The sequence below is a fragment of the Xenopus tropicalis genome, chromosome 2 (genome assembly GCF_000004195.4).
Source record: "Xenopus tropicalis strain Nigerian chromosome 2, UCB_Xtro_10.0, whole genome shotgun sequence".
NCBI classification, from domain to species: Eukaryota; Metazoa; Chordata; class Amphibia; order Anura; family Pipidae; genus Xenopus; species Xenopus tropicalis.
The window spans coordinates 178,141,752-178,157,915 of NC_030678.2; the positions used below are offsets into that span (position 1 = coordinate 178,141,752).

The 16,164-nt window shown below is 47.7% G+C and overlaps 2 protein-coding genes across 4 annotated transcripts; both read right to left on the minus strand.

Moving 5' to 3' along the window:
* Nucleotides 1-1,186: 1,186 nt before the first annotated feature.
* On the minus strand, nucleotides 1,187-9,027 carry LOC100489326 (ecto-ADP-ribosyltransferase 5-like). Of its 3 annotated transcripts, XM_031897409.1 has the most exons (6): nucleotides 8,797-9,027; nucleotides 7,564-7,674; nucleotides 5,189-5,277; nucleotides 3,572-4,277; nucleotides 3,419-3,451; nucleotides 1,187-1,440 (listed from the first exon to the last, which is right to left on the minus strand). In XM_031897409.1, the coding sequence occupies exons 2-6, from the start codon at nucleotides 7,622-7,624 to the stop codon at nucleotides 1,430-1,432; spliced, it is 900 nt and encodes a 299-aa protein (XP_031753269.1). In that variant the 5' UTR covers nucleotides 7,625-7,674; nucleotides 8,797-9,027; the 3' UTR covers nucleotides 1,187-1,429. The 3 variants fall into 3 exon arrangements, with proteins under 3 accessions (XP_031753269.1, XP_031753268.1, XP_031753270.1); XM_031897408.1 differs by lacking the exons at nucleotides 1,187-1,440; nucleotides 3,419-3,451 and having other exon boundaries at nucleotides 3,460-4,277; XM_031897410.1 differs by lacking the exons at nucleotides 1,187-1,440; nucleotides 3,419-3,451; nucleotides 7,564-7,674 and having other exon boundaries at nucleotides 3,460-4,277.
* Nucleotides 9,028-11,987: 2,960 nt separating this feature from the next.
* On the minus strand, nucleotides 11,988-15,381 carry art5l1 (ADP-ribosyltransferase 5 like 1). Its single transcript, XM_018089873.2, has 5 exons — nucleotides 15,297-15,381; nucleotides 14,989-15,162; nucleotides 14,696-14,842; nucleotides 13,825-13,995; nucleotides 11,988-12,286 (listed from the first exon to the last, which is right to left on the minus strand). Exons 2-5 carry the CDS (start codon nucleotides 15,158-15,160, stop codon nucleotides 12,156-12,158), a joined length of 621 nt encoding a protein of 206 aa, XP_017945362.2. The 5' UTR covers nucleotides 15,161-15,162; nucleotides 15,297-15,381; the 3' UTR covers nucleotides 11,988-12,155.
* Between the last annotated feature and the right edge of the window lie 783 nt (nucleotides 15,382-16,164).

A 16,164-nucleotide genomic window follows, 5' to 3' on the forward strand; every position in this document is an offset into this window, starting at 1 on the left:
GCAGCACATTCTCATGATTTAAACTCTCTGCTGAAACAGCGCCCCCTAGTTACACAATAATGTGAGTTACAATACAGTGATTTCCTGCAAACTGGGCACCTAGTTACTGTATCCAGGCTTAGTCTCGAAAAGACTTGTTTTTGAATGACTTTGCCCCCCTGGAGAATATTTTGCAGGCCCCCACACCTACAGCTAAAGTGAAATAAGTGGGAAATCACATGGCACCATTGGCCCATACAGCTCTTCCAGTCAGTGTTTGCTGGGGCGTATTTATATATAGACACCCGAGGGCCTGGGGCGGCAGCTTTTGGAGGGGGGGGGTCCCCCGGGTGCCTATATAAGATTTATTTTTAGAAAAAAATGAAAAATCTCCCCCCCCCCCCCATTGGAGAGTTCCTGCCGAGATCCACAACGGAACTGGGGGGGTATGCGGCCCCCACACATGAAGTGATGTCACGTGCCCGGATGTGACCTGTACATTGAGAGTGGCGTCACTTCTTCCAAATAGGGGGTGCATTTAGGTGCCTAGGGTGACACCAGACCTAAATACAGCCTGGGGTGCTTGATTAGTCAGTAACCATGGCCAGAGTAGTTGACTCAAGTCCCATCAAGTCTAGCCCCCATTATTATCAACGCTGGGCAAATTTGCCCATGGGCAGTAACCTATGGCAACCAATCAAATTGTTGCATTCATTGTTCTACATGTAGCTGGCTGACAAAAGCCAATCACTGATTGGTTGCTATGGGTTACTGCCCATGGGCAAATTTGCTCAGTGTTGATAAATGAGCCCCAGTTGAGTTCCATTTCATGGGGTCCCTCAAGCCATTGCCGCACCTCTGAATTGCTCTCCATACACAAACCCTTTTTCAGACTCAGTACAACCAATTTCTTTCTTTCAGTTCAACCATTGTTGCAACATTCCTCCAGCCCAGTATCAAACTGCATCATGGGTAGGTTCCTGCCCAAGTTCCAGAAGGAACCTCCTCCTACTCACCTCACCCTACACTACTGTCTGGAAAGACTATACTCAACCTAGACACTGGGGCGCTGCTCATATTTCACATTTGCCTTGAGGGCCACATTTTGTTGAGGTGGCCATGCCCAGAGGGTTCTTTGTAGGTTCTGCTCCTCCCAGGCCTTTTTGTTTAGAGTCACAATCAGTGGGAATTAGCAGATAACACACAGTTTAATCATAAAATGAGGAAAAATAGATTTTATTGACAAGACACTTCTGCCTATAATGTATTGTAGAACATTCTACTTGACCGGGATCTTTTTTGACACAATACAGTAAGTCTGACCATCATCTTGCCCCAACATCTTCGTCTCTGAGCTCAACATCCGCAGACTCCTCACTCCGCTCCGATCTATAGGAGGGAATGGAATAATCTGGGTCATGCAGGAGAGCAGAGACTGGAGACCAGATTCTTATTGGAGACCTGTGGTGGGAGGAGAAAACAACAAATACCACTGAGAAGAGCAATGTACAATTTTATAGAAAGGCCAAAATGTGACAAAAAGAAATGGGTTACCCGTACTAAAGCACGCCCATAACTAGAGACTTTAATAACTCATACTGTGGGGGTTCCGCCATAGTAAGAGACAGTTGGGTGACCCATACTAGACATCTACAGTATAAGAACAGAAGTTGGATGCATCAGACTATAGGTGGAACAGTCATAACCATAGAGATGTGGATGGATTGCCCTATAGGGGTAACTCCCATAACCATGGAGCATTATATCATTAAATAATGGTATGTAAATCCATAATGATATATATATAGAGTTGGATGACTATACTTTAGAGAATCCATAACCAAAGAGAGTTGGGCAACTCATACTATAGGGAGAACATCCAATACCATAGAGTTAGGCAACTCATACTATAGGGAGAGCATCCATTACCATAGAGAATTGGGCAACTCATACTATAGGGAGAACATCCAATACCATAGAGTTAGGCAACTCATACTATAGGGAGAACATCCATTACAATAGAGAGTTGGGCAACTCTTGCTATAGGGAGAGCATCCATTACCATAGAGAGTTGGGCAACTCATACTATAGGGAGAACATCCAATACCATAGAGAGTTGGGCAACTCATACTATAGGGAGAGCATCCATTACCATAGAGAGTTGGGCAACTCATACTATAGGGAGAACATCCAATACCATAGAGAGTTAGGCAACTCATACTATAGGGAGAACATCCATTACAATAGAGAGTTGGGCAACTCTTGCTATAGGGAGAACATCCAATATCATAGAGTTGGGCAACTCATACTATAGGGAGAACATCCAATACCATAGAGTTGGGCAACTCATACTATAGGGAGAGCATCCAATACCATAGAGTTGGGCAACTCATACTATAGGGAGAACATCCAATACCATAGAGTTGGGCAACTCATACTATAGGGAGAGCATCCATTACCATAGAGAGTTGGGCAACTCATGCTATAGGGAGAACATCCAATATCATAGAGTTGGGCAACTCATACTATAGGGAGAACATCCAATACCATAGAGTTGGGCAACTCATACTATAGGGAGAGCATCCAATACCATAGAGTTGGGCAACTCATACTATAGGGAGAACATCCAATACCATAGAGTTGGGCAACTCATACTATAGGGAGAGCATCCAATACCATAGAGTTGGGCAACTCATACTATAGGGAGAACATCCAATACCATAGAGTTGGGCAACTCATACTATAGGGAGAGCATCCATTACCATAGAGAGTTGGGCAACTCATGCTATAGGGAGAACATCCAATACCATAGAGTTGGGCAACTCATACTATAGGGAGAACATCCAATACCATAGAGTTAGGCAACTCATACTATAGGGAGAGCATCCATTACCATAGAGAGTTGGGCAACTCATGCTATAGGGAGAACATCCAATACCATAGAGTTGGGCAACTCATACTATAGGGAGAACATCCAATACCATAGAGTTGGGCAACTCATACTATAGGGAGAGCATCCAATACCATAGAGTTGGGCAACTCATACTATAGGGAGAACATCCAATACCATAGAGTTGGGCAACTCATACTATAGGGAGAGCATCCATAACCATAGAGCAGGGGTAGGGAACCTATGGTTCGGGAGCCAGATGTGGCTCTTTTGATGGCTACCTCTGGCTCGCTGCCAAATCTTTAATAAAAAAAATAACAAGGGGCGTGGCCTGCGCTTGGCGGATAGAAGACGTGTTTTAAGGCTTAGATCACGTCTTCTATCCACGCCCTCTTCCGCATCGCATCTGCATCTGCAACCGGCATTCTTTGGACCCACCCTACCTTGCCCCTGTGCTCAGCAGATAGAAGGCGTGTTCTAAGCCTTAGAACACATCTTCTATCCGCCAAGCGCAGGCCACAGAGGGTGAGTTCTACAAAAGAAACCTACCAGAGCTGCACACAGGAACTTCTCGCTTCTCCTCTACAATAAATAAGAGAGAGTTAGTAGGTTCTGGTAACTGTCCATAATGATCTGTCAGTGATACTCACATATACCATTTAATGGAGGTTCCTGTAGAGTGAAGGCCCCTGGGGCACTTACCTCCCAGGTAGGCGCAGTTGAAGTAGGTGCAGAGCTGGCAGGTACTGTTCATGACGTAGATATTGTCCCTCTTCCCCACGTAATGGAACTTCTCCGCCACCGGGATCAGAACTTCCCTCTCTTTGGGGAAGAAGGAAACCCTGTGGATGTCCACCCCAAAGCAGGTTGTTATCTCAAACAATAGCCCCGCGTTGTACCCTTTGGCCACCTCCACGTTCAGAGACGAGGATGTGAACCTGCCGAAGCGCAGAAGCTCCTCAGAGACCTCGTAGGAGCCGTCGGTCCCCCTGTAGGTGCGGTAGCGCCTCCTTGAGTTGCGCCGGAGAACCTGCATGGCTCTGGTCAGGTAGAAGTGGAGAGCTTTGAAGTGGAAGTGCTCCATGTAGTGCTCCCTGGACCTGCCGGCCGAGCTCACGTTGCCATTAAAGGCTTTGTACAGGGGGTTCCCTTCCGGCCAGTCCGTTGTATAAACCCGAATGGCGGTCCCAAAAGCGTCGGTAAATCCCAGGGGAAGGCGCAAAGTAGATTTCACTTTGTTCCAGTCTTTTTCCGCCCGTTTCCAAGCCAACCCAAAAACGGGGTTCTGATACGTTTCCATCTTGAGGACCTTGGGCATGGAGTCCCTCTCCAGCTCCTCAGCGCAGCCCTCGTACTCATCGTCGAAGGCGTTGGGCATTAGGTCCAGGTTCAGGAGGTTACATTTCCTCTGTGGGTTCAACAATGGGGTCAGGGTTTAACCAATGGAACCAATACTAACGGGATTGTCTCACCAGTGGATACAGCCGGGAGTCAGGTCACTAGTCTGACCCATTGGATTATAATAGAATCCTGTGTTGTTACTCCTCCTGCAGGTGGCACTGTTATAGGGGCATCTGCACTTTCCTGTACTGATAGCTGTTGCCCCCAACTCTTGTCATCTGATTAACCTTTAACTCAATCTCTATTGGAGCATGTGACAAGCTCCCCATTGGTTCATATGTGCCAGGTTTCTAGTTTGAGCAGCCACCTGTCCTATCCTGTTCCATCCAGTCCTATCCTGTCCTATCCTGCCCCATCCAATCCTATCCAGTCCTATTCTGTCCCATCCAGTCCCACCCAGTCCTATCCTGCCCCATCCAGTCCTATTCTGTCCCATCCAGTCCCACCCAGTCCTATCCTGCCCCATCCAGTCCTATCCAATCCTATCCTGTCCTGTCCTGTCCCATTCTCTCCCATCTAATCCTATCTTGTCCCATTCAACCCTATACTGTCCCATCTAATTCCATACTCTCCTATCCAATCAAATCCATTCCTATCCAATCAAATACATTCCTATCCAATCAAATCCATTCCTATCCAGTCCCATCCTCTCCTATTTTATCCGATCCAGTTTCACCCCACCTCTGTAACCCTATTGCATTTCCTTGCTTGGTGCCCCCCCCCCCCCGTATAGGGCCCCTTATTATCTGCCGCCTGCTTTACCCATATGCCACCCCCCATAAGGATTTCTATAGCTCCCCCTCAAAGGTTTGTATTTTTCAAAACAAATATTTAGAGAATGTGGCCTTGCCCTGCAGGCGGGGCTGATACACATGGAGCAGCCCGGGGGCAGGGAAGGTTGGGGGGTATCGGGGGTACCTTTGGCGCAGGGTTGTAGCTCCTGACTGGGTCCTGCCCGGGGCAACTTCCATTGCTGATTCTCTCCGCCCCAATCACTTCATAGTAATCTGAAATAGAATAAAAGGTGTCATTTGATAAAGTATCAGTAATTGTGGCAACTTATTGCCCCTGGTTTGAAGAGTTTATCTGATAACTTTAAATGTTTATGATAAGCCCCCCTGGGGCTGAAGATACTTGGCCTGTACCAACTGTACCAATTCCCAGTACCCAGAGGCACAAACAGCCCCCCCAGCCCAATAAATAGTGACTGTCTGTGGCACCTTACAGCCCCCCCGGCATTCCCAGTACCCAGAGGCACAAACAACCCCCCCAGCGCAATAAATAGTAACTGTCTGTGGCACCTTACAGCCCCCCCGGCATTCCCAGTACCCAGAGGCACAAACAGCCCCCCCAGCCCAATAAATAGTGACTGTCTGTGGCACCTTACAGCCCCCCCGGCATTCCCAGTACCCAGAGCCACAAACAGCCCCCCCCCAGCCCAATAAATAGTGACTGACTGTGGCACCTTACAGCCCCCCTGGCATTCCCAGTACCCAGAGGCACAAACAGCCCCCCCAGCCCAATAAATAGTGACTGTCTGTGGCACCTTACAGCCCCCCTGGCATTCCCAGTACCCAGAGGCACAAACAGCCCCCCCAGCCCAATAAATAGTGACTCTCTGTGCCACCTTACAGCCCCCCTGGCATTCCCAGTACCCAGAGGCACAAACAAGCCCCCCAGCCCAATAAATAGTGACTGTCTGTGGTACCTTACAGCCCCCCCTGGCATTCCCAGTACCCAGAGGCACAAACAACCCCCCCAGCCCAATAAATAGTGACTGTCTGTGGCACCTTACAGCCCCCCTGGCATTCCCAGTACCCAGAGGCACAAACAGCCCCCCCCCCCCAGCCCAATAAATAGTGACTGTCTGTGGCACCTTACAGCCCCCCCGGCATTCCCAGTACCCAGAGGCACAAACAACCCCCCCAGCGCAATAAATAGTAACTGTCTGTGGCACCTTACAGCCCCCCCGGCATTCCCAGTACCCAGAGGCACAAACAGCCCCCCCAGCCCAATAAATAGTGACTGTCTGTGGCACCTTACAGCCCCCCCGGCATTCCCAGTACCCAGAGCCACAAACAGCCCCCCCCCAGCCCAATAAATAGTGACTGACTGTGGCACCTTACAGCCCCCCTGGCATTCCCAGTACCCAGAGGCACAAACAGCCCCCCCAGCCCAATAAATAGTGACTGTCTGTGGCACCTTACAGCCCCCCTGGCATTCCCAGTACCCAGAGGCACAAACAGCCCCCCCAGCCCAATAAATAGTGACTCTCTGTGCCACCTTACAGCCCCCCTGGCATTCCCAGTACCCAGAGGCACAAACAAGCCCCCCAGCCCAATAAATAGTGACTGTCTGTGGTACCTTACAGCCCCCCCTGGCATTCCCAGTACCCAGAGGCACAAACAACCCCCCCAGCCCAATAAATAGTGACTGTCTGTGGCACCTTACAGCCCCCCTGGCATTCCCAGTACCCAGAGGCACAAACAGCCCCCCCCCCCCAGCCCAATAAATAGTGACTGTCTGTGGCACCTTACAGCCCCCCTGGCATTCCCAGTACCCAGAGGCACAAACAGCCCCCCCCAGCCCAATAAATAGTGACTGTCTGTGGCACCTTACAGCCCCCCTGGCATTCCCAGTACCCAGAGGCACAAACAGCCCCCCCAGCCCAATAAATAGTGACTGTCTGTGGCACCTTACAGCCCCCCTGGCATTCCCAGTACCCAGAGGCACAAACAGCCCCCCCAGCCCAATAAATAGTGACTGTCTGTGGCACCTTACAGCCCCCCCGGCATTCCCAGTACCCAGAGGCACAAACAGCCCCCCCCCAGCCCAATAAATAGTGACTGTCTGTGGCACCTTACAGCCCCCCTGGCATTCCCAGTACCCAGAGGCACAAACAGCCCCCCCAGCCCAATAAATAGTGACTGTCTGTGGCACCTTACAGCCCCCTGGCATTCCCAGTACCCAGAGGCACAAACAGCCCCCCCCCCCAGCCCAATAAATAGTGACTGTCTGTGGCACCTTACAGCCCCCCTGGCATTCCCAGTACCCAGAGGCACAAACAGCCCCCCCCAGCCCAATAAATAGTGACTGTCTGTGGCACCTTACAGCCCCCCTGGCATTCCCAGTACCCAGAGGCACAAACAGCCCCCCCCCAGCCCAATAAATAGTGACTGTCTGTGGCACCTTACAGCCCCCCTGGCATTCCCAGTACCCAGAGGCACAAACAGCCCCCCCCCCAGCCCCCCTATCAATGTATCTATGGTGGTTGTACAGACAGGGCACATTACCTGGGATGTCCCCCAGCAGGTCCGGACACAGGGCGATACAGAGCAGGAAGAGTCGGCTCATTGCCCCCCCTGCCCGGGGCACTTACCCCATGTCTGAGAGAAGAAACCCACCTGTAAAACATACAGATAATGAACTCCTCGTTGGGGGGTTAAATACACGTCTCTATATATAGTGGGATTCCCCCCCCCCCCGGGGCCACAGCCACTTTGTACATTGGATTTATGGGGGGAATTTTATGCAAAGTACTTGCACTCGCCGCTGCCCATAGTAAATAAGCCCTAATTAGGAAAGAACCCCAAATCACATGACACAGCGCCCCCACTTGTCCCTCAGGGGTACGGGAGGAGATGGGGGCGGCTCCAGTTGCTCTGTTTATTGTTATTTTATCTATATTTTATCTGTTTATTGACTGTTTATTGCTACAGTGGGGTAAGTAGAGGGAGAGACCCCCATATTCCCAGCATGCCTTGCCCCTGACAGACCCCCCCCATATTCCCAGCATGCCTTGCCCCTGACAGACCCCCATATTCCCAGCATGCCTTGCCCCTGACAGACCCCCATATTCCCAGCATGCCTTGCCCCTGACAGACCCCCATATTCCCAGCATGCCTTGCCCCTGACAGACCCCCATATTCCCAGCATGCCTTGCCCCTGACAGACCCCCCCATATTCCCAGCATGCCTTGCCCCTGACAGACCCCCCCATATTCCCAGCATGGCTTGCCCCTGACAGACCCCCCATATTCCCAGCATGCCTTGCCCCTGACAGACCCCCCATATTCCCAGCATGCCTTGCCCCTGACAGACCCCCCCATATTCCCAGCATGCCTTGCCCCTGAGCAGCCCCTGACAGACCCCCCATATTCCCAGCATGCCTTGCCCCTGACAGACCCCCCCATATTCCCAGCATGGCTTGCCCCTGAGCAGCCCCTGACAGACCCCCATATTCCCAGCATGCCTTGCCCCTGACAGACCCCCATATTCCCAGCATGCCTTGCCCCTGACAGACCCCCATATTCCCAGCATGCCTTGCCCCTGACAGACCCCCATATTCCCAGCATGCCTTGCCCCTGGGCAGCCCCCTGACAGACCCCCATATTCCCAGCATGCCTTGCCCCTGGGCAGCCCCTGACAGACCCCCCATATTCCCAGCATGCCTTGCCCCTGTCAGACCCCCATATTCCCAGCATGCTTTGCCCTGACAGACCCCACAGTCCCAGCCCGGACACTTACAGGCCCCTGGGTGCGGTCGAGCTGAGGGCCCCGGGGCCGGTCGCACAGTCGCATCTTCCTGTTTTTGTCTGAGGAGGAAGTCGCAGCTGTCAGTCTGTGTCGCTGCCTTTAACCCCTCCGTGCCCGCCCCCCTCTGAGCCTTTGTACCAGTCTGCTAAAACTTTCTTCTCCTCAAACTCCGATACTTGTAACTTCCTCCCGTTCCAGTGAGTCAGGCGGAGGCGCAGCGCCCCCTCGGGGTGTTACCGTAACGTCACACAGCGGAAATACATTTATTTTACATTTAACCCTGTCACTGCCAGCTGTTTTGAACAAAGCGGAACTTCTACTGCCAGACAGTTTGTGAACATTTTGCGCTGTTTCACTTTAGGGGCCTTAGCTCGGGGGGACTTTTAGTTTACTCAGGAAAACAATATAGCGTTTTTTTCAGAACAACCTAAGCTTTCAAAATATGTGTAATTCCAATTCTGTAACAAGATATAGGCTTCTAAATGTCTAAAAAATGAAAAAAAAATCACATTTTCCATAATATAAACACATATACCAGAAACAAAAATTATTTTATGCACAAAAATACAACTGATTTGGAAAGTACTATCCCTTCTGATGGTGCCAATACCAAACACACATAGTTTTATGGAGAATTCCCACGTGTATAGGCCACAAACTCCCGGCAGGGCACTGCCAAATCCCCAAAACACTGCGCCAGAAAGCTGCATACTTTAGATTTAAAGGCCAAATCTTCCACTAACAGAAAGTTTATCCCAGAAAATGATACATTTTTGGAAAGAGCAGATTCTGGGGAATCCAGAATAGGTAGAACTGTCTGTCTGCTCCAAACTACCAAGTCACAATGCTTTCCTGAACTTATTGGTTTTTATCAAAATATGTGAATTTTTTGAAAAATGGCTTCAAAGCTTCTATAGAATCTGATCTCCTACAGGCCATAAAGTAACCAGGTAAACCCCCCTAAATATGAACGCCAGGGGTCCCCTGAACAGTTTGATGCCCAATATGTATAGGTTTAGCTAAGTATGTGGCATGTAGGGGCCCCAATGGGAACCCCCATATGATCTGTCATTTCTGTCAGAAATGTAGGGTGACATTTCAGAAAATCGCCTAAAAATGTTGCAATTTGGCGCATTTATCTCACACAATTTCTTGCGTACAAAGGCAAATCACCCCAAATATGAACGCCAGGGGCCTACTGAACAGTTTGAGGCCCTATATACACAGATTTACCAAACTATGTGGGGTACAGGGGCCCCCAAATAAAAATAGTGCATATGAATTTTCACATATGACGCTCCGGCTCGTGCAGTTTTTGCACCCGGTATGTGTATTATGTGCCATAAGACCCCCTAACACTACTGGCAGGGAAAGGGTTAAAGTCTATTTGTTTATCCAGAACCTACACATATCTTGGAAACAAATGTCCTATCTTATAGGATAGGGGTTCAGCCTGTAATCTTGCAGAGACCCAGCCCTGAAGGATATTTTCCCTTTGTTTATCACCCTGTGTAAGAACTAACCCCATTGTATTCTACAGAGCCCATCTGCTAAGTAACCTGTGCCATTTAACCCAGTTTCAGATTGAATGGCTGCCCTGGGCTACACAGCAGTTTATTTATATATATATATATATATCACAGGGACTGGTCATGTGACTGTATGTCAAGCTCTGCGACTAAACGTGTTCATTCCGATTCCTGCAACAAAGTTTGGGATGACGCGACCCAAAAAGAACCACAGGGAGAGAATCTCTCAGCATTAATTCCGTTTATTAGGTACCAAATCTCCAATACACTGTAATGAATATTTGGGCTAATGGGAGCCCAGTAAATATATCAGCCAATAGGAATGGATATATGGGCTGATAGGAACCCAATTAATATATTGGCCAATAGGAATTAATATATGGGCTGATAGGAACCCAATTAATATATTGGCCAATAGGAATTAATATATGGGCTGATAGGAACCCAATTAATATATTGGCCAATAGGAATGAATATGTGGGCTTATAGGAACCCAATTAATATATTGGCCAATAGGAATGAATATATGGGCTTATAGGAACCCAATTAATATATTGGCCAATAGGAATGAATATATGGGCTGATAGGAGCCTAATTAATATATTGGCCAATAGGAATGAATATGTGGGCTTATAGGAACCTAATTAATATATTGGCCAATAGGAATGAATATATGGGCTTATAGGAACCCAATTAATATATTGGCCAATAGGAATGAATATATGGGCTGATAGGAGCCTAATTAATATATTGGCCAATAGGAATGAATATGTGGGCTTATAGAAACCCAATTTATATATTGGCCAATAGGAATGAATTTATGGGCTGATAGGAACCCAATTAATATATTGGCCAATAGGAATGAATTTATGGGCTTATAGGAACCCAATTAATATATTGGCCAATAGGAATGAATTTATGGGCTGATAGGAACCCAATTAATATATTGGCCAATAGGAATGAATATATGGGCTGATAGGAACCTAATTAATATATTGGCCAATAGGAATTAATATGTGGCCTGATAGGAACCTAATTAATTTATTGGCTCATAGGAATGAATATGTGGGCTGATAGGAGCCTAATTAATATATTGGCCAATAGGAATGGATATGTGGGCTTATAGGAACCCAATTAATATATTGGCCAATAGGAATGAATATATGGGCTGATAGGAACCTAATTAATATATTGGCCAATAGGAATGAATATCTGGGCTAATAGGAACCCCATAAATATATCGATTAATAAGAATGCATATACAGACTGATGAAAAGCCAATAAATATAGGGGCTAATAGGAGCCCAATAAATATTTGCTCGATGGGCAACAACAGAAATAATAGGAATTCCATTGTTTTTTCTAGACCCCAGCAAGTTTTAAAAGAAGAATGCCTTATATAAAAGATAGTGGGGCTCATTTATCAACAGTGGGCAAATTTGCCCATGGGCAGAAACCCATGGCAACCAATCAAATTATTATATTCATTGTTCTACATGCAGCTAGCTGAAAAAAGGTAATCACTGATTGGTTGCTATGGGTTACTGCCCATGGGCAAATTTGCCCACTGTTGATAAATGAGCCCCAGTGGGTTTTATTTATAAACTCTGGGCAAATTTGTACTTGGGCAGTAACCCTTGGCAACCAATCAGATGTTTGCTTTCATTGTTCAACCTGCAGCTTGCTGAAAAGACCCAGTCACTGATTGGTTGCTATGGGACTCTCAGAAAATACAGCCTTTAATATGAAATATAGTGAAAAGGTAAATAGGAAATATTCCCGCCCAATAAATAGAAACTTAGTACAAGTGGGAACTGTTCCCTAATAACGGGGGGTCCGTTTTGGTGCGGCCCCTCGGCTGGGCCATATAATCAGGCAGAGGACAGTAACGACGATAATGACGAGTCCAAAGATGATTTTCTTCAGAAAATAAATATCTTCCTTTATTTCTGCTGTAAAATAGAATTAGAACATTTAGTTACATTGTGTCAGTTTGGGGGTTCCTTGTTATCAGGGTCGGACTGGGCCCCCGGGGCACAGGGAAAAAACCAAGTGGGCCCCACCGACCATGACCCGATCCCCACCGGGAGGAAAGAGATCAGATGGGTCAAGGGGGCTGTGAAGGCCTCGGTGGGGGCTCCTTGGGGGGGGTGCAGGGGCCCCTGAGGCAGAACCCCCCAGTCCGACCCGTTTGTTAGTCATAGTGACTGGGCCTTTAGAACCCAAATGGATCTGTTTCGGCACAGACTGACGGTGATATTTGTGTATAGGGGGGAGGGTTGCTCCATAGCATCCCAGGGGCCAATATTATTTATTATGTATGGGGCCCCTCCAGGCGTCATGCCCCAAAACACCCAGTAGGATAAACAAAGGGGCAATTTCATGTAAAATACACATTATAGGAAGAAATGCACTAAATATCAGACCTACCAAGGCTGAGCCTTTGGGGCGTTCACTGAAGTTTGTGCCAAATTAATGTAAGAATATATAGAAATAGGCCCCTATATGTCGCGCAAAGCAGCTTCTCACTCAGCAGTTCCCCTATATTAGATTGTAAGCTGTGGTGGCCGAGAACCAGGAACATAGACAGTATACTGTATATATATAGATAATATAGAGTTTGGTAGTTTCCCTGTAGGACCAAATTGTAAATTATATCCTTATAAACGGTGCTTAGTGATGTCATCAGTTATAATCAGAGCTTAGTGATGTCATTTCTGTCACATGACTCACTCAAACTTGTATATTATAATAAATAAAGTGCCCCCTGTTGTAAAATATGAGGATATCAGAAGTCACCTCGGAGTTCCATGACCTGAGGCCGAAGGCCTGGCGCTTTTATACTGGCCATGGAACTCCGAATTGACTTCTGATATAACAATATAATATCCTTACATGTTACAATAGGGGGTACTTTATCGACTATATATTATAAGGAACCCCTCTGTGACTTATAATATCCTTATATGTTACAATAGGGGGCACTTTATTCACTATATATTATAAGGAACTCCTCGGGGACTTATAATATCCCTATATGTTACAATAGGGGGCACTTTATTCACTATATATTATAAGGAACCCCTCGGGGGCTTATAATATCCCTATATGTTACAATAGGGGGCACTTTATTCACTATATATTATAAGGAACTCCTCGGGGACTTATAATATCCCTATATGTTACAATAGGGGGCACTTTATTCACTATATATTATAAGGAACTCCTCGGGGGCTTATAATATCCCTATATGTTACAATAGGGGGCACTTTATTCACTATATATTATAAGGAACTCCTCTGTGCCTTATAATATCCCTATATGTTACAATAGGGGGCACTTTATTCACTATATATTATAAGGAACTCCTCGGGGGCTTATAATATCCCTATATGTTACAATAGGGGGCACTTTAGTCACTATATGCAGTATATATATATGAATATACAGTATACAGGGCTGGATACATGACTATAAGTGGATCACAAACCTGCGCGTTGGTTCATAGTCACGTGACGTTTGCTGCTTTCCATATAAAGGTCGATTATATAATATAATTTCTTTTCCAGGGCAGAGATTCCGGCGCTGTGGGTCCCCATGGTCTGCGCTGTCTCTTTCTTAAAGTCGCTCAGTCTTTGCACCAACTCCGGCAGTTTATAGTCTGGAGTCGGGGATGAAAAGTCACTTTAGAAAGTGTAGAACCAGCAGCAGTCTCGCAGCTCCGACGGTAGGTTTCCCTCAACTCATTTATATCATATCAGTATCTGAGCAGAGGGGTCTCTCCTATCAGTATCTGAGCAGAGGGGTCTCTCCTATCAGTATCTGAGCAGAGGGGTCTCTCCTATCAGTATCTGAGCAGAGGGGTCTCCTATCAGTATCTGAGCAGAGGGGTCTCTCCTATCGGTATCTGAGCAGAGGGGTCTCCTATCAGTATCTGAGCAGAGGGGTCTCTCCTATCGGTATCTGAGCAGAGGGGTCTCCTATCAGTATCTGAGCAGAGGGGTCTCTCCTATCAGTATCTGAGCAGAGGGGTCTCTCCTATCAGTATCTGAGCAGAGGGGTCTCTCCTATCAGTATCTGAGCAGAGGGGTCTCTCCTATCAGTATCTGAGCAGAGGGGTCTCTCCTATCAGAACCTGAGCAGAGGGGTCTCTCCTATCAGTATCTGAGCAGAGGGGTCTCTCCTATCAGAACCTGAGCAGAGGGGTCTCTCCTATCAGTATCTGAGCAGAGGGGTCTCTCCTATCAGAACCTGAGCAGAGGGGTCTCTCCTATCAGTATCTGAGCAGAGGGGTCTCTCCTATCAGTATGTGAGCAGAGGGGTCTCTCCTGTCAGTATTGGGGTCTCTCACACACTCCTACCTCTCAGCCCCCGGGATATTAAGAGACCGGCCTGGCTCATCTCCTGCACTCTGGCGATCTCTTCTTGCAGAGCGGAGATCTCGGTGGAGTAATTTGATTGGAGGAACAGGACGAACATCACTTTGGTCAGGGTATCGATTTTTGTGTCTGTCGGAGGAGAGATTTGTGGGGATCGGGGGGGGGTATTTATTCGTTATACAGAGACACAAAGAGTAGGAAGTGTAATGACCCTGAATCGACATTTAACCCCTACTTTCCCGGCTGTAAGGAAACGAATTCAGTTTTTTTTTTACCAAACTCCTTTGCGCTGATGTGGGCGTCGATCTCGAGGGCGTCCATTTGCTTCTCGCTGTCGCCCCATCGCTGCTGGTTTGCGCCCATCACTTCCTCTATGGCAGCGATTCTCTCCTCCTGCCCCTCGCACTGCCGCCTCTCACTGCCACTTTCATTCCCCTCCGTATCCATACCTGGAGAGCAGTGATACGTGGCCTTTATTATCCCCTATAAATGGGCTGGAACCAGAACAGCACAGAATTCCCTCTCTGGGCCCCAAGGAGGAACCACAGGCCGGGGCTTTAAGAGACAAAAATATTGTTCTTACCCAGGTGGCAATTTCTCTGCGTCTGCTTGTCGGCTGCAAAGGAAAGAAAGGAGTCGTGAAGCAAAGCAAATAAAATAGGGACCAATGGAAATATGTAAATAAACCCCACCCCCCAAGAACCTGCCCCCAATATTTGTGAAAAGGATTGTGGGAAATGATACATTGAACCCGCGGCTGCTACAATAAAGGCCAAGTACGTGGAGCTGCAAAAGCCTCATTTTTGCTGAAAAATCTGCGATATCTTTCGCTTTCTACCGGTATTTGATAATTGCATTTCCTGCACATTTGTTACCGGTTTCCTTTAAAGGCAAACTAAACCCCCAGAATAAATACGTAACCAACTGACAGTTTATATTATGTTAAGTGGCCTATTAAAGAATCTCCCAAACTGGAATATATATATCAGTAAATATTGCCCTTTTACATCCTTTCCCTTGAGCCGCCATTTTGTGCTGGGCTGTGTGCTCCCTCAGAGATCAGCTGACAGGAAGTGATGGGCTGTGTGCTCCCTCAGAGATCAGCTGACAGGAAGTTATGGGCTGTGTGCTCCCTCATAGATCAGCTGACAGGAAGTGATGGGCTGTGTGCTCCCTCAGAGATCAGCTGACAGGAAGTTATGGGCTGTGTACTCCCTCACAGATCAGCTGACAGGAAGTGATGGGCTGTGTGCTCCCTCAGAGATCAGCTGACAGGAAGTTATGGGCTGTGTGCTCCCTCACAGATCAGCTGACAGGAAGTGATGGGCTGTGTGCTCCCTCAGAGATCAGCTGACAAGAAGTTATGGGCTGTGTGCTCCCTCACAGATCAGCTGACAGGAAGTGATGGACTGTGTGCTCCCTCAGAGATCAGCTGACAGGAAGTGATGCAG